This window comes from Mugil cephalus, chromosome 12, assembly GCF_022458985.1.
Source record: "Mugil cephalus isolate CIBA_MC_2020 chromosome 12, CIBA_Mcephalus_1.1, whole genome shotgun sequence".
NCBI classification, from domain to species: Eukaryota; Metazoa; Chordata; class Actinopteri; order Mugiliformes; family Mugilidae; genus Mugil; species Mugil cephalus.
This window is the reverse complement of record NC_061781.1, coordinates 15,174,049-15,192,066: the sequence shown is the minus strand read 5'-3', so window position 1 is coordinate 15,192,066 and position 18,018 is coordinate 15,174,049. Positions and strand designations below refer to the sequence as shown.

At 41.7% G+C, this 18,018-nt stretch overlaps 1 protein-coding gene across 13 annotated transcripts in view; it reads left to right on the top strand.

Annotated features, from left to right (window-relative positions):
- Positions 1–18,018, top strand: part of LOC125017239 (dedicator of cytokinesis protein 9-like) — a 77,171-nt gene that overhangs the window by 57,154 nt on the left and 1,999 nt on the right. For 2 of the 13 annotated variants that reach the window (XM_047600136.1, XM_047600126.1), the window contains exons 26-54: positions 36–161; positions 240–311; positions 1,031–1,177; positions 1,300–1,383; positions 1,484–1,595; positions 6,557–6,735; positions 6,819–6,935; positions 7,623–7,737; positions 7,825–7,958; positions 9,362–9,476; positions 9,577–9,643; positions 9,744–9,791; positions 10,483–10,619; positions 11,452–11,567; positions 11,670–11,807; positions 11,899–12,081; positions 12,505–12,618; positions 12,734–12,949; positions 13,057–13,114; positions 13,229–13,335; positions 13,916–14,038; positions 14,133–14,246; positions 14,450–14,455; positions 14,924–14,953; positions 15,496–15,642; positions 15,744–15,954; positions 16,580–16,770; positions 16,879–16,979; positions 17,060–17,198. In XM_047600136.1, the coding sequence (XP_047456092.1) occupies positions 36–161; positions 240–311; positions 1,031–1,177; positions 1,300–1,383; positions 1,484–1,595; positions 6,557–6,735; positions 6,819–6,935; positions 7,623–7,737; positions 7,825–7,958; positions 9,362–9,476; positions 9,577–9,643; positions 9,744–9,791; positions 10,483–10,619; positions 11,452–11,567; positions 11,670–11,807; positions 11,899–12,081; positions 12,505–12,618; positions 12,734–12,949; positions 13,057–13,114; positions 13,229–13,335; positions 13,916–14,038; positions 14,133–14,246; positions 14,450–14,455; positions 14,924–14,953; positions 15,496–15,642; positions 15,744–15,954; positions 16,580–16,770; positions 16,879–16,979; positions 17,060–17,198 (3,447 nt within the window). Of the gene's footprint in view, positions 1–35; positions 162–239; positions 312–1,030; positions 1,178–1,299; positions 1,384–1,483; positions 1,596–5,776; positions 5,825–6,556; positions 6,736–6,818; positions 6,936–7,622; positions 7,738–7,824; positions 7,959–9,361; positions 9,477–9,576; positions 9,644–9,743; positions 9,792–10,482; positions 10,620–10,894; positions 10,939–11,451; positions 11,568–11,669; positions 11,808–11,898; positions 12,082–12,504; positions 12,619–12,733; positions 12,950–13,056; positions 13,115–13,228; positions 13,336–13,915; positions 14,039–14,132; positions 14,247–14,449; positions 14,456–14,923; positions 14,954–15,495; positions 15,643–15,743; positions 15,955–16,579; positions 16,771–16,878; positions 16,980–17,059; positions 17,199–18,018 lie in introns of all 13 variants that reach the window. The other 11 variants (XM_047600128.1, XM_047600130.1, XM_047600132.1 and 8 more) reach the window with 9 other exon arrangements.

The window sequence follows — 18,018 nt, the reverse complement described above, 5'->3', positions numbered from 1 at the left end:
TTGTCCATATCTGTCTTTTCACGTGCCTGATACAGTTCGTGTTCAGGACTGAGCCGCACACGTCCTCCACCACCCGAACGGTGCACGAGGAGCTGGCTAAAGCCATGACCGCAATCCTGAAGCCTTCCACCGACTTCCTCACAAGCAACAAGCTGCTCAAGGTAGCGTGTTTGCGCAGACACAAAGGATTACATGGTGTGTGTGATTATAACTGACGTGATTTTTCCTCTTTATTGCAGTACTCCTGGTATTTCTTTGAAGCCTTAGTCAAATCCATGGCTCAGTACTTGATAGAGAGCTCTAAAGTGAGGGTAAGTTTGCCACAACATGTGTGTTTGACGCAGAGGTGTCTCCTATATCTTCTTTTTAGATTTTAGGTTCTTCACTGTAGTTTACAGCGTGCCTTGTGGTCAGCCACTGTACCACAGTCGAATGATTATGTGTCCAGAGCCTGGTGTTCAGTTTAACTGGGAGCAACCACATCCCTGTCTTTAACCTCCTCCTTAACAATGCGGAGGCCAAAGTGGAAGCAGATAAATGCTTAGCGAGAGAAATACTTAAAAGACTGGTGTGTCTATGAGGACGTATTACTTAAAGGATGACTCAGGCGGTGTTCTGTATGTTTGTTGTGGCGGGAAATTGCACTGAAAAAAAACGTCCGTCTCTCAGAGCTCTCCAACTTCCACCGTGTGTGTGGCATTTTATTCCCACTGAAAATACAGTACAGGAGTTACAAATATTATGTTTTAATTTTCCAAAAAGGCTCAATTTACAACAATAGCTAAGTTCCATATCAAAATATGCCACAGCTCCCCTGTCAGTAAAGGAATATTATGTGTTTTTAATATCAATAATGGCTCAGAAATATCAGCCAATATATCCCAGCACTTGGCTGCAGAGACAGTGTTGTTAGAGGGATCAATTTATTGCTGATTTTGGTCTTTTAATGGATTTTTTTTCAACAGTATAATAGTCGTCACCAAACATATCTTTTATACTCGTGTGTATTATTCGGCCCTGTGTGTTTCAGCTGTCCAGGAACCAGCGCTTCTCGGCCTCCTTCCATCACACTGTGGAGACCTTGGTCAACATGATGATGCCGCACATCACTCAGAAATACAAGGACAACTTGGACGCCGCACGGAACGCCAACCACAGCCTGGCCGTCTTCATCAAGGTCAAGATCCACAGCTAACGTGCCTCACAACGCTTTGTGTTTATTGTATACAAATCAACACTCATTTAGTACTTTTTAGGCAATAAATAATGACTTAACGTCTTCCTTATTTCATTCTGTAGCGTTGTTTCAACCTGATGGACAGAGGCTTCATGTTCAAGCAGATCAACAACTACATCAACAGTTTTATGCCTGGAGACCCAAAGGTACGGAGAACACGCAAAGATCGGTTGCCTCAAAGACTTAAAGTCACTGAGGTGTTTGCGTCGTGTTAAATGCGTCTTTCTCTTTCGTTCCTAAACGCAGACACTGTATGAGTTCAAGTTTGAGTTCCTGCGTGTCGTGTGCAACCACGAGCACTACGTCCCCTTAAACCTGCCCATGCCTTTCGGGAAGGGGAGGATAATGAGATTTCAAGGTGAGCTGATATTTATGTGATTAGTCACAGGAAAATCACAATGTGTCTTTCGTGTGTTTGAGAATAATAATGAAGTCAATTCTTTATTGTTAAAGGCCAGCCCCATCGAAATCAAAAGAGGTTTTGATTAATCAAAAGAGAGATGTGAAATGTCAATTTATTGAATGTTTATTGTGCACCTTTAGTATCACAGATTTTTTTTCACATAGTCCACTTTCTTTCTTTTTTGTTTTGTTTTTCCCAATTAGCCGTAGTATCTCCTTCTGATACAGAGGAGTCATGTGATACTCCAGTAGGTAGGTGCGCTTTCATCGCCCGAAACAGCAGATTTCAATCTGAAATCCTTCAGCCAAAATCCTTCAGCTTTCAGTGTAATGTACAGTATTTATCTATTTTAAGATATAATGCTGTCACATTATACTGCTTATCCTTCCTTTGTAATCAGAAATGTAAACAAAAGCACAACGTGACTTTCATGTGTTTGAGAAGAATAATGAAGTCAAATAAATGCCTTAACTGTTAAATGCCAGCACTTTATGAAATCGTTTTAATCAAAAGATGTGAAATGTCATTTGTGCCAAATTAATTAATATTTATTGTGCTCCGTTAGTATCGCAGATTTTTTTCACAGAAAACTGCTCTTTTTTTTTCCCAATTAGCCGTAGTATCTCCTTCTGATACAGAGGAGTCATGTGATACTCCTGTAGGTAGGTGCGCATTCATCGCCTGAAACGGCACATTTCAATCTGATCGTTGTCTGTAAAATGATCTCCAAAATCTTTCGTCTTTGCTACAAACTTGTTGATGTGTGTAATGTACAGTATTTGTCTATTTTGTGATAACATACTGTCACATTATACTGCTTATCCTTCCTTTGTAATCAGAAATGTATACCAAAGCACAACGTGACTTTCATGTGTTTGAGAAGAATAGTGAAGTCAAATAAATATCTTTACTGTTAAATGCCAGCACTAATGACGTTGTTTTAATCAAAACATGTGAAATACCATTTGTGCCAAATTAATTAATATTTATTGTGCTCAGTTAGTATCACAGATTATTTTTTTTCACAGTCCACTTTATTTCTTTTTTGTTTTGTTTTTCCCAATCAGCCGTAGTATCTCCTTCTGATACAGAGGAGTCATGTGATACTCCAGTAGGTAGGTGCGCTTTCATCGCCCGAAACAGCAGATTTCAATCTGATCGCCTTCTGTAAAATTCCCTCCAAAATCCTTAAGCTTTCAGTGTAATGTACAATATTTATCTATTTTAAGATATAATACTGTCACATTATACTGCTTATCCTTCCTTTGTAATCAGAAATGTATACCAAAGCACGATGTGACTTTCATGTGTTTGAGAAGAATAATGAAGTCAAATTAATGTCTTTACTGTTAAATGCCAGCACTTTATGAAATCGTTTTAATCAAAAGATGTGAAATGTCATTTGTGCCAAATTAATTAATATTTATTGTGCTCCGTTAGTATCACAGATTTTTTTCACCGAGTCCACTTTCTTTTTTTTTCGTGTTGTTTTTCCCAATTAGCAGTAGTATCTCCTTCTGATACAGAGGAGTCATGTGATACTCCAGTAGGTACGTGCGCATTCATCGTCCAAAACGGCAGATTTCAATCTGATCGTTGTCTGTAAAATGATCTCCAAAATCTTTCGTCTTTGCTACAAACTTGTTGATGTGTGTAATGTACAGTATTTATCTATTTTGTGATAACATACTGTCACATTATACTGCTTATCCTTTGTAATCAGAAATGTATACCAAAGCACGACGTGACTTTCATGTGTTTGAGAGAATATGAAGTCAAGTAAATTTCTTTACTGTTAAATGCCAGCACTAATGACGTTGTTTTAATCAAAACATGTGAAATACCATTTGTGCCAATTAATAACATTTTGTGCTCAGTTGGGTATCACAGTTTTTTTTTTCACAGTCCACTTTATTTCTTTTTTGTTTTGTTTTTCCCAATCAGCCGTAGTATCTCCTTCTGATACAGAGGAGTCATGTGATACTCCAGTAGGTAGGTGCGCTTTCATCGCCCGAAACAGCAGATTTCAATCTGATCAGCGCCCGTAAAATTCCCTCCGAAATCTTTTAGCTTTCAGTGTAATGTACAGTATTCATCTATTTTAGGATATAATGCTGTCACATTATGCTGCTTATCCTTTGCAATCAGAAATGTAAACAAAAGCACGATGTGACTTTCATGTGTTTGAGAAGAATAATGAAGTCAAATTAATGTCTTTACTGTTAAATGCCAGCACTTTATGAAATCGTTTTAATCAAAAGATGTGAAATGTCATTTGTGCCAAATTAATTAATTTATTGTGCTCCGTTAGTGTCACAGATTTTTTCTTTTCACAGTCCACTTTATTTCTTTTTTTGTTTTGTTTTTCCCAATTAGTCGTAGTATCTACTTCTGATACAGAGGAGTCATGTGATACTCCAGTAGGTAGGTGCACGGTGTGCTGCATTCATCGCCCGAAACAGCAGATTTCAATCTGATCGTTGCCTGTAAAATGATCTCCAAAATCTTTCGTCTTTGCTACAAACTTGTTGATGTGTGTAATGTACAGTATTTATCTATTTTGTGATAACATACTGTCACATTATACTGCTTATCCTTTGTAATCAGAAATGTATACCAAAGCACGACGTGACTTTCATGTGTTTGAGGAGAATAATGAAGTCAAGTAAATTTCTTTACTGTTAAATGCCAGCACTAATGACGTTGTTTTAATCAAAACATGTGAAATACCATTTGTGCCAATTTAATGAACATCTGTTGTGCTCAGTTGGGTATCACAGGTTTTTTTTTTCCACAGTCCACTTTATGTCTTTTTTTGTTTTGTTTTTCCAAATTAGCCGTAGTATCTCCTTCTGATACAGAGGAGTCATGTGATACTCCAGTAGGTAGGTGCGCTTTCATCGCCCGAAACAGCAGATTTCAATCTGATCGCCTTCTGTAAAATTCCCTCCAAAATCCTTAAGCTTTCAGTGTAATGTACAATATTTATCTATTTTAAGATATAATACTGTCACATTATACTGCTTATCCTTCCTTTGTAATCAGAAATGTATACCGAAGCACAACGCGACTTTCATGTGTTTGAGAAGAATAATGAAGTCAAATAAATATCTTTACTGTTAAATGCCAGCACTTTATGAAATCGTTTTAATCAAAAGATGTGAAATGTCATTTGTGCCAAATTAATTAATATTTATTGTGCTCCGTTAGTATCACAGATTTTTTTCACCGAGTCCACTTTCTTTTTTTTCGTTTTGTTTTCCCAATTAGCAGTAGTATCTCCTTCTGATACAGAGGAGTCATGTGATACTCCAGTAGGTACGTGCGCATTCATCGTCCGAAACGGCAGATTTCAATCTGATCATTGTCTGTAAAATGATCTCCAAAATCTTTCGTCTTTGCTACAAACTTGTTGATGTGTGTAATGTACAGTATTTATCTATTTTGTGATAACATACTGTCACATTATACTGCTTATCCTTTGTAATCAGAAATGTATACAAAGCACACGTGACTTTCATGTGTTTGAGAGATATAAGAAGTCAAGTAAATTTCTTTACTGTTAAATGTCAGCACTAATGACGTTGTTTAATCAAACATGTGAAATACCATTTTGCAATTTAATGAACATCTGTTGTGCTCAGTTGGGTATCACAGGTTTTTTTTTTCCACAGTCCACTTTATGTCTTTTTTTGTTTTGTTTTTCCAAATTAGCCGTAGTATCTCCTTCTGATACAGAGGAGTCATGTGATACTCCAGTAGGTACGTGCGCATTCATCGTCCGAAACGGCAGATTTCAATCTGATCATTGTCTGTAAAATGATCTCCAAAATCTTTCATCTTTGCTACAAACTTGTTGCTATTTTGTGATAATTTACTGTCACATACTGCTTATCCTTCCTTTGTAATCAGAAATGTATACAAAAACACGACTTGACTTTCATGTGTTTGAGAAGAATAATGAAGTCAAGTAAAATTCTTTATTGTCAAAGGCCAGCACTAATGACATTGTTTTAATCAGAAGATGTGAAATACAATTTGTGCCAATTTAATGAACATCTGTTGTGCTCCGTTAGTGTCGCAGATTTTTTTCACAGAAAACTGCTCTTTGTTTTTTGTTTTGTTTTTCCAATTAGCCTTATTATCTCCTACTGATACAGAGGAGTCATGTGATACTCCAGTAGGTAGGTGCACGGTGTGCTGCATTCATCGCCCGAAACGGCAGATTTCAATCTGATTGTTGCCTGTAAAATGATCTCCAAAATCTTTTGTCTTTGCTACAAACCTGTTGATGTGTGTAATGTACAGTATTTATCTATTTTGTGATATTATACTGTCACATTATACTGCTTATCCTTTGTAAATGTGTGCAAGCCACCTCTTTGTGCAGGCGTGGATGGTAAAGTGCGGCCGTCGTTTTTCCCTGTCTTGAAGTGGTTTGGGGTTCATTGCTAGTGACGCACTTTATTCTCTGCCATTCCTTAGGAACCTGACGTCTTTTTAACACTTGCATAGTTCAAAATCAGGTGCAAGTTTTAAAAAGATAACGGCATAAAAAAAAGGTGTGTTTGATTGCAGTCGTTTGGGAAGTTTGTGTGTGTGATTGCTTTACTTGCCTTTTAAAAAAATATCTGTGAACAGCTGCCGATGTTTAGTCACCAGCTTTAAATCTGTTTGTCTTTTCACAACAATCACGGTTGATGCAGAACAGCAGCTCATCACACAGCATCAGTGTGTCAAACATGACAGTTCTCGGTTTGTCTGAATCTGTTTCCTCTGAATCTGTTTTCTTATGACAGTTGGATTTTAATGTCATCTACTTTCTCTGTACTATTGTGTTTTGGGGCTTCACCTCCTTTCACATGCTTCATTTACTTGTTGATAAATGTTCTCGTTGTCCTCTCCCTCCCAACCAGACCTCCAGCTGGATTACTCCCTGACCGACGACTTCTGTAAGAACCACTTCCTGGTCGGGCTGCTGCTCAGAGAGGTCAGTGGAGCTCTGCAGGAGTTCAGGGAGGTCCGACAGATTTCCATCCAGGTGCTGAAGAACCTCATGATGAAGCACACGTTCGACGACCGCTACACCTCCAAAGTAAGCGGCGCCTTCTGCCCCCTGTGTGTGTTTTAAGATTTTTCTTTTGAGACTCTCTGTTGAGTGATTCATTTGTTTTACAGAGCCAGCAGGCCAGGTTGGCCACCATGTATTTGCCCTTGTTTGGTCTGCTCCAAGAGAACGTCAACAGGCTGAACGTGAAGGAGGTGTCGCCCTTCACTGTCAACCACTCCAACAATGTAAGGGAGACACCTAGTGGCTTCTTTTAGGCATATAACACAAACTGAGAAAAACATCAGCTCTGCAACTCAACCTATTTGAAACTTTAGCTTTAATTTAAAGCTCAATTTAACACGGGCATTTATTATCTTGTCTAACAAAATAAACTTACGTAACATAATTCCATGGATAAACACGGCCTCACAGAAATTGGCAGCAATAGTAAATGCACAAGGCTTCCAGGAAAAATATACACCTATACAGAGCAAAATAACTTATAACGTAAAATTACACAATAGAAGAAGATGATGGAAGATACTGAAGCTTGAAAACACACAAATAATAACATGAGCCCGTAAAGAGGGATTACTAAATAGCATTTATTGAGCCATTTAGCTAGGATATTCAGTTAAACCCCCATTAGGCTTACTAAACACCAAATCAGGCATGAAATTGACTCCATATTTCTGTTCATTCAGGATTCAAACTACAGTCTAGATTCTTTATTAGCCCCATAATCAATTTCCTGGCTATTAACTGTCCATGCTACAGTCATAAACAATTTATTTTGGTTAAGCTCCACATAGTCCACATGTTCAAATAGCCCTGGAACAGCTTGTTAAATCTTTTGTCTCTCCTCGCTCATCAGAACCTCCGCCTTTTTTGTGTGGGTTTCTTTCCATTAAAGTGTTCCTCTGTTTATCAAGCAGAACGGAAGAGAAGAGACACTCCTCACCAACGCCTTGATGACCCCGCCCAGGTCCAGCACTTTTCTGGACACCAGTTTGCACAAAGATGTTTTTGGAGCCATTTCTGGCACTGGTGAGTTGAAGATAACAATGAAACAGGAATTTTATCCATATAATAATAAACAACTACTCCTTCATATTCTTTTTTTTTGATTTCCAGCCACGCCTCACGCGTCGTCCACCCCCAACATTAACTCCGTGCGCCACGCTGACTCCCGTGGCTCACTCATCAGCACTGACTCCGCTAACAGCCTGCTGGAGAGGAGCAACGACAAGGGCAACTCTCTCGACAAGGTACAATGTCAGAAGGAGCGGCGGGATTTCCGCACAGTGATTCCGTGTGACTTTAATTAGAAGAATCAACTTTAGGCTTTCTGTGACATTCGTATACCCCGACTGGGACAAAAATGCCACCAGAAAGTCCCTCTCTGTTAACTTGCACCATTGACTCCCCGTCCTCACTGCCCTGCTGGCCGTGGCAGACGGAGAACTTCTCGCGGAGACACTCTGCCAATGTCCTACGCTTCTTTTCGGGGGCAGAGGAGCCCGAGCTCTCCGCGCACGCCAAGCGTGTCTCCGTGGACTTCTCCCTGCTCACTGTCCCCTGTGTGCCAGAGATCGTCCTGCAGTCCAGCATTTCACTTCAAGTACAAAACACCTTCACACAGCCCCTCCTCAGAGTGTCCCACCTGGGAATGACTATGTGAGAAAAGAGTGTCCTAGCACTTTAAACTCTAAGCCTTTCCCTTGCTGGAGGGTTCACAGCCTTTGTCTTGACTGTTCTCTGGTGCTGTAAACCAGAACCTGTGAGGGGCCTCACAGGTTTTTATCTGTGTTCTTTTTCCAGATGTTGATAAGCATGCATTGTATAACAGATTTCCTCTCGTGTGTGCTGTGCGATTTTATTCCCTCACCCTGATAAACAATTGAGAAGAGGCCACTGAACACACAAAAACTTTATGTTGCTGGAGCTGTTATGTGTTTAAAATGCATGACAACTTCTATTATAAATATATATATATCTATTATAAATTGTGTACGAGCACAAAGGCGCAAGAGGACACCAAAGTTGTACCAACTCGCCTCTATTAGGTCTCAGTAAAACGTCATTGCAACCCAGCTCCAAGGTTTTTATCCACCTAGACAGGAAATCTAATTTTAGCCCGAAAGTTCTCCTCTCTGCAAAAGGGCGTGTTTGCCGAGAGGAGCAATTGCCTCATGCTTTCCATGAAGTCATCCACAGCTAGTTTCATGGTCTAGACTTAACAGCTGGCGAAGGAACATGCTTGGTACATTTCCAAACCTCTTGCAGTGGTGGAGCTGTTGCTCCGCTGCTCCGCCGCTTTTCTCCCTGCCCTCTGATTCGGCCGGGAAGAAAATGGTGTTTGTTGTTCAGTGTCACATTTTCCAGCGCGCACAGGGCTGAGTGAATGCTCAACTGCTGTGTCGAAAAAAAAAACAACAACTCATGTTAACCATATCGTAAACACAGCACAGCGCGCCGTTCGCGGCCGCAAAACTTGTTGTGACATTGCTGTGGTAAATTCTCTTTTGTGCACAAAAATAAACCAACCGTACTCTGGTTTATTTATTTTTTTCTTTTGAAAAGAAAAAAAAAGCAAAGTTGTGGGAGGGTTTGATATGCTCGTCTGTCTTTGTTGTCTTTGCTGAGCCTGACCGACGTGTTTATCCCTCAGAACCAGCCCGCCTCGGCCATGGGAAGTTCCCTGCTGCGGTGTGATAAACTGGACCAGGCAGAGATCAAGAGCCTCCTCATGTGCTTCTTACATGTGCTCAAAAGCATGTCTGAAGGTAAAATCCCACCTTTCTCAAGCTCCTGACACCTCTGTCCGATATTAAAACCATATCTCCGAAAATCTAATCACTTCTCTTCTTTGTGCGTCTCCTCCAGATGCTCTGTTCACATACTGGAACAAGGCCTCGTCTGCTGAATTGATGGACTTCTTCACTTTAGTCGAGTGAGATTTCTCCTACAGGACACCCTCACGTTATGAGCGCTGTTATAAAACTAAAAATGTATGGTGACTGACTTCTTCTCCGCGGCTGTTTTTTTTCCAGAGTCTGCCTCCATCAGTTCAGATACATGGGAAAGAGATACATTGCAAGGTAATGTTGTTGGCATTGGTCCTGGCTTATAATAAGCAGACAAAATCTTTTATTGTGGCTGCGCATTAATTGCTCTTTTAATCTGTTATGGTTTACGGGAATGGTGCAGCTACTTAATGGCATCTGTTGATATGATATGTAACTGCTATTGTTATCACTTCTGAAAAGTGTTGAGTGACTGTGTCATGTGCTCACCACTGTTTTGGAGTCCTGGCCTCGTCCCCCAGAGGGCCGAGCGTTCACTCTCTCTAACCTCCCACCACTGTTTCTATCTTTATTCACTCAAACGCTGGCGAGTTTAACATAATGATATAAAAACCTGGCTCCTGCCCTCTCCCGCTTGGGTAAGCCTGAAGGTGGAACTGCCTCTTCTCAGACTAATTGCATGAGAGATCTCATCGCCTTAGAAATCGCCTGCAGTGCTGTGACACTTCTCTAAATTCACCGCCTCTCTCAGTCTTTCGTGCATGGCTTGGCTCCTGAACGCTACCACCTTTGACTGCATGCCTGTCGTGCACTCATACCCAGACTTTTTCCTCTGACGTCTCACAAGCTAAAATGAGGTTCTTGAATTACCTTTGGCTCTGAGCACCTTCGAGTACTACTTGCATCATTCACCCTAACCTGCTTCACTAACTCTGGCTCTGCTGGTCATCAGCAGCAGTCTCACGTTGTCCTGTTTCCTCATCAGGAACCAGGATGGGGCAGGACCCGTAGCACATGAGCGGAAGTCTCAGACTCTGCCTGTGTCCCGTAACAGGGCGGGAATGATGCATGCCCGCTTACAGCAGCTCAGCAGCCTGGATAACTCATACACTTTTAACCACAGTAAGTGCCCCATACTCTACCCTCCGTCACACATGCTCTACCGGAGAGGACCGTTGCCCTCCTCTGCCTCACTCTGTCCAGTCTGACTCCTCATGCTTTCCAACATCATCATCATTATCTTCCTCATCCTGTTTAAAACCCAGCCCCCGCCCTACCGAAGCAGAGAATGCCTCAGAAATCCCCAGTAAATTTCATAAAACTGGGGCCCGGAAGCTGTTTTTAAACCTATCCTTTGGTTAAACGGCGCCGTTCAATGAAGTTTCTTTGTGTTTCAGTGTAAGAAAGATTTCAAGTATTCTTGGAATATCTGTAGACCATGGTAAGAATGTATCAGGTTGTGGCAGGAAGATTTTTAATGGCTCTTTTCTTTTGGTTTATTTAAGAGCATGCCTATTTTAACTTCTAAAATCATCTCTCCCCCCTCTGCGCAGCTCACTTTTTTTTTTTTTTTTTTACATTTCACTCTGAAAGCAATCCATGGGAAATATAAATATGAAGATCTTCATTCCAATACTCTCTCTATGCCTGCATTGGAAATATATAAGAAAAAAAAGATGGCAACTCAAATAAAATAACTGACAGCGTGTAAACTGGATTTACACCTCGCCATTTATTTGGTTAAACTGTAAAACTCGTGGCCTCAGTTTGGAATGAAACATCATCTTTTCAACATCATAATGTTTTCCATCTTTCAAGCTGCGGCTTTGCTTTTAATGCTAAGATCTCCCATTTTGACATTGAGTTATTCAACGGTCAAAAGGTAGAGCCTCACACTATGCTCGGTGTTGTAGTAGGGGTGAAAGAGCTACAGCTTTTTCTTGTGTCTCTCCAGCCTACAGCCACTCGGATGCAGATGTGTTAAATCAGTCATTGCTGGAGGCCAACATCGCCACTGAAGTGTGCTTGACAGTCCTGGACACGCTCAGCATCTTCATCATGGGTTTCAAGGTACGACATGTAACTGCTACTCGTCAGATATTATGATCAAGATCTAATTTAATGCCCGGTTAAGACATGATTTACGATTTATGATTCTGTCTTTCTCCACAGACACACCTGTGTTCGGACCACGGCCACAGTCCACTCATGAAGAAGGTGTTTGACGTCCATCTCTGCTTCCTGCGGATCAACCAGTCAGAAACAGCCCTCAAGCAGGTCTTCACTTCACTGCGCACGTTCATCTACAAGGTATGGAGGAGGATATTTTTTTTGCTGTATTTGTCATGGTTCGATCTGACCACAGAAGCTGATGACCGGTCCCGTCTTCTTTACGCTCTAGTTCCCATGCACGTTTTTCGAAGGGCGAGCAGACATGTGCGCCGCGTTCTGCTACGAGATCTTGAAGTGTTGCAACTCCAAGCTGAGCTCCATCCGCAGCGACGCAGCGCATCTGCTGTACTTCCTCATGAAGAGTAACTTTGACTACACGGGTCGCAAGTCCTTCGTCAGGACACACCTACAGGTAAGATACGTAGTTCTCTCTGCACAATATACAGTCCTCAGGGTCAAATCTTTGTTTTATTAGCTTAATAATTAATACATATTTCCCAGCTTTTCCAATAGTTTGAGACTTCAATATAAAACACAAGTAGGGACTGCCATATGACATAAAATATGTATATACACCATAGACTGTACATATATGTAAAATTATGTCTATACTTGCTATGTTGTAGTAATTTCCCCATTTTCTTGCCTTCATCAAATATGTAAGCCCAGAATGGGGAAGAACTTTTCCACAAATTCGATTTTTCGATCAAGAAAAACAAAACTAAACAAAAGATATTAAAAAAAAAAAAAATGCTTTGGCCATTGTTGTTATTTTTTGGAAATGGGGATGAGGAAATAAAGTTGGTGTAAACTGTTGATCTCTTAATTTCTTTAGGTGGTGATTGCTGTCAGTCAGTTAATAGCTGATGTCATTGGTATTGGAAGTACCCGCTTCCAGCACTCTTTGTCAATAATCAACAACTGTGCCAACAGCGATAAAACTATCAAGGTGAGGAAGTGACTTACGTTCTGGTCCCACTTATGTAAACTGTGTGAAAAGAAAAAAAAAAAAGGTGCCTTAGCTAAACTAGAATTTCTCTGATCACTTCGTCCCCCTCAAACAGAACACAGCTTTCCCGTCGGATGTGAAGGACCTGACCAAGCGCATCAGGACAGTGTTGATGGCCACGGCTCAGATGAAGGAGCACGAGAGAGACCCGGAGATGCTGGTGGACCTGCAGTACAGCCTCGCCAAGTCTTACGCCAGCACGCCTGAGCTACGCAAGACCTGGCTGGACAGTATGGCCCGGATCCACGTGAAGAACGGAGACCTGTCAGAGGTCTGTGACAGGTTTCGACACCCTTTCGAGATGAACAGGGTGGATTTCAATCTTCTCTCCAGCGTTGTCCTCGCTTGTCTGACCTGAGTTGTTCCTTTTGTTCGCAGGCGGCCATGTGCTACGTGCACGTTGCAGCTCTTGTTGCAGAGTACCTGCGGAGAAAAGGTGCTTCGATGATCTCCGATTGAAATCTATTCTTGGAATTCTTTGGCGACCATGCAGCAGCTGTAAGCTCGCCCGACAGATGAAATAAAGTCTCGTCTCTCTCTCTGCGTGCAGGCATGTTCAAGCAGGGCTGCTCAGCGTTCCGAGTCGTGACGCCAAACATTGATGAGGAAGCAGCGATGATGGAGGACGTCGGGATGCAGGACGTCCATTTCAATGAAGTACTTACATCATTTGCACACTAATGCAAAACCAAAAGAGAGTGTTACTGTTTAATTTACATGTCAAATTAACTGATTATCTTTATTTTATATGTCGTGCACTACACATCAGGCCCTAAAAAGTCTCATTTTTGGCTTCTTCTTTATGTTAATTTAGTTCGTAATTTGGTGGAAAACTATTTAAATGTGGATGACTCATCCTGCACTTGGGGGCCCCTGCTAATCTTCCAGTCCAGTGAAATGTGTTCTCAAATTTTCCTGCCTCCACCTCCCACTTCCTCTCTCTACTTTGCTCAGACACATATGCACGGTGCCTGCTCAGGCTATTGGATCCGACCGGCGCTCTAAGAGGGCTGCCTCTCTAGCTCTGGTTACTCAGGAAACACGTACAATATGCGGGTCCTGTTAGCTGATTCATGGGGACTTGCTTCATTTTTCTGTCATCATTACATTTTCTTATATGGGACAGTATGAAAAAGTTCTCTACGTCCTTATACAACATTTCAGTCGTAATAAAACGAGGCAAACACTTTTTTGTTTGTCTTTTGTAATGCTCATCAACCTCTGGTTGCTCCCTCAGGATGTCTTAATGGAGCTTTTGGAGGAGTGTGCAGATGGACTGTGGAAAGCCGAGCGTTACGAGCTCATCTCTGACATCTACAAGCTCATAATCCCTATTTATGAGAAGCGCAGGGACTTTGAGGTGTGAACCCAGGCAGCAGTCCCCGCTAATTTAAGCCAGTCCAAAGTGTTTCAAAGCATTTATGTTCTAATTCGCTTGCGTTGCTCTTGCACAGAAATTGGCCCACCTGTATGACACACTGCATCGCGCGTACAGCAAAGTGACAGAGGTCATGCATTCGGGCAAGAGACTGCTGGGCACGTACTTCAGAGTGGCTTTCTTTGGCCAGGTGAGTTCATCTCTCAAACAACGGCAGCCTTTTCCATTCACGAGAGCGGTTTCCCATTTTCCATACCGATATTAAAAAGTATTAATTAACACAAAGCATGGGAGTTGCTGGGGTGCGGGCTTTTTGAATTCTTTTTAAGAGCATGAAGTGGCATTTTCTGACCCACTCTAATACACTTTTCTGCTTTCTCGTCCTCTGTGAAGGCAGCGGTAAGTTACGCAGTAGAACCTGCTAGCCCGTTGTTGAGCAGCCTGAGTCTTTGTGTGGTGTTGGTGCTGCCGTAACCCATTGCACCCCTCAGTCACTCGTTGCTGCTTCAACTTACAGTAACAGTCACCACTGCTGCTGCTGCTGCTGATGTCTGTTTTCGGAGACTTGTGTTGCATGGCCTCTCGTTCTTTTTGGCACTCATTTCAGTGTTTCCGCTTTCGTGTCACAGATCTCGTGTGTTTTAAAGGTTTTAGCGCCAAGACTCAAATTTGTCAAGTTTTTACAAAGTATCCCCTGGGTGTGGTTGCATCTAATGACTAATACAGTACGTCTGCAGATCCATGTTTACCTTGACACTATAGTCTAATGTTTGTGTGTATTGCTTGAATGGTTAAATTTGATCACAGAATTTAGGCAGCTGCGGAATAACGATGCTTTTATTTCTTGTGTTGTCCATGCCCTTGTAGCAGTACCAGTTTACTGACTCAGAGGCTGAGGTAAATCCAATCAAAGGGAGTGCAGTGATGTTTTAGGCTGTGTTGTCCTCCTTCTCTAATGCAGTGGGTGCATTGCTTACCATTTAGCCCTTTAACGCTACTACTCGGTGTTGTGCTAATCACAGTAGGAAAACGGCAGGATTCATTTCTCAATATATGAATGCATGTCTTCACCCATTAATTCATGGGATTTTTTTTATTTATTTATTTATTTTTTTACCGTTGACATAAAAGATAAATAACTAATCTAAATGATCCCACTGATAGTGTGAAGCCCGTGTGTCCACCTCTGCCCTCTCACAGAAATGAACTAACACAGTTTAATTTTTTTCCCTGTAGTTTTTTGTGACTTTGGACATAGTTATAGAGTTGTGAATCACGGAGTCTGCAAATGTGCTCAAAATAAACATCATTTTACTGTTGGAATGACTCCCACTCACAACTCCTGTGTGGTTTGATGTGGATTTGTGTGGTTCTTGGTGTCTCACTAGATGTTTTATTTTGTATTCATTTTGACCCTTTGACTATTTTATCTCCTTTAGGGCTTCTTTGAAGATGAAGATGGTAAGGAGTACATCTACAAAGAACCCAAATTCACCCCCCTGTCGGAGATATCCCAAAGACTCCTTAAGCTGTACTCTGACAAGTTTGGCCAAGAGAACGTGAAGATGATTCAGGACTCAGGGCGGGTGAGTTTTTTTATTTTTATTTTTGTAATAATTGCAGTGTGGATTGTTTCCCCCCCTACAAACGTCTTGATATCTCGTAATGACATACGCGTCCTCTTCAGATCAACCCCAAAGACCTGGACTCCAAGTACGCGTACATCCAAGTGACACACGTGACTCCATACCTGGATGAGAAGGAGCTGGTCGACAGGAAGACGGACTTTGAAAAGAGCCACAACATCCGTCGATTTGTGTTCGAAATGCCTTTCACCATATCAGGAAAGAAGCAAGGCGGCGTGGAGGAGCAGTGCAAACGCAGGACCATATTAACCAGTAAATATATATACATTTATGTAGTGGTGGCAGATAAGATAAACTAAGGGAGTCATCGCTCAAGCTTGAAACACCTGAGACCAACCTGTTGCCCAATGCATTTTCATAGAAGACATTATGCAAGTGTTTTCCTCAAGGCTAAAGGGCTGATATGGACTAAGCTTTTCCTCTTTTAATTAGGGCTGTCTAATAAAACCTAGCTGTGCATAAAAACACATGTTTTCCTTTAAACCTGCTGCCTCTTCCTAAGGTCGCCTTCTCGTGAGATGAGATCAGCCTTGAGCTGCACACTAAGACAAAGACTGTTACATTAGATGTTTACTTGCCACATTGCTCAGCACAAAGCTCCCGTGAACAAATCTTGATCCTGATTAGACTTCGAACGTGTCAGCTATTTGTCAGGGACCTTTCTTTGCCCTAATCACAGTTGTATAGTTATATGGCGGAGAAGATCCAAACGTTCAACCTTATCTTTATTATATCGCCTTTTACAGGATGTACTGTGGATATACGTCCGCATACGAGTGTCTTCTGAGCTGTAAAACCGCAAAAAGCACATGGAAGAAGACAAAAATCCACGCAACACTGCTCATCTCTGTCCTCGTTGTGCTTGTCTCCCCCTCAGCTACGCATTGTTTTCCCTATGTGAAGAAGCGCATCGCGGTGATGTATCAGCACCACACTGATCTGAGCCCCATCGAGGTGGCCATCGACGAGATGAGCAAGAAGGTGGCAGAGATCAAACAGCTCTGCTCCTCCAGCGAGGTGGACATGATCCGCCTGCAGCTCAAACTCCAGGGCAGCATCAGCGTCCAGGTGTCTGCTTCAGATTCCTCATAAGCACGTATCCGTGTAAAAAAACATGTACACACACCTGAGAGCAACATTATATTATTATCATTATAAAATGACCTCCTCCTTCAGGTTAACGCGGGACCGCTTGCGTACGCCCGAGCTTTTCTGGACGACGCGTGCGCCAAGAAGTATCCGGATAACAAGGTGAAACAGCTGAAGGAGGTCTTCAGGTGAGGATGTGAGATGTCAGCTTGATGCGACTTTAATACTTCAACCATTTAACACGTCGGGAAACTGTCTTTTGCGGCAGGCTTTTTGTGGAGGCGTGCGGCCACGGCTTGGGCATCAATGAGCGACTGATAAAAGAGGATCAGCAGGAGTACCACGACGAGATGAAAGCCAACTACAGAGACTTGGCCAGAGAGCTGTCCATCATCATGCACGAGCAAGTGAGTGCATTGTTGCAGCGCCGGCTGTTACGCAGTCGTCGTGATTACTTTCAGGATAACTAATGTTGCACCTGTAATCTCCCTCAGGTTGTGGCAAGCGGAGTAAACAGAGTGCTGTTCATTATATGATTGATAACGTGATGATGCACTCTTTGATAACACGATTCTCTGTTTTTCCTTTGTGCTGACATGAGCAGATTTGATGGTAATGCAATAAGCACCAGTACACAATAAAGACAGACTTGTTAATTGTTGGTCCAGCCAGACAGACACATCCGCAAGGCTATTAGAGGGTTACTTGTCGGACAGTTAGAAATCCCTACTGTAATCCTTGAGCTGTGTTTATCCTGTCATTGACGCACAGAGCACATTTTATTGTCTTGAAAGTCATGATGTGAACATAAACATTAATACGATCCTGTCCTCCATTTTGGTAAAACCTCCAGTGGTTTAAAAAAAGAAAAGAAAAAAGAAGCTGCCAAAGCAAAGGTCCATCCCTTGACCTTACAAGAGGATCAGATTGGTAAATTGGTTATCAGATCAGATCAGATCACAGACGGTCTTATCTTTACATCCCTACAATAAATAAGATTCAAGCAAATCAGCTGTGCATAAAATAATATCACTCACGAAACACATGTCCACTATCTTTCACAGTAATCTTCCTAATTTGGTTTGAAAGTTGTTTTCTGTTAATTCTATTCCCGAATAATAGTTGTTTTTTAGCCCCTCGACTAGTGGATAAAAACAAGAGAGATCTGATCCATTACATATCAAATCGTATCATATTATAAACATATAAAAACATAACTAATCTTTT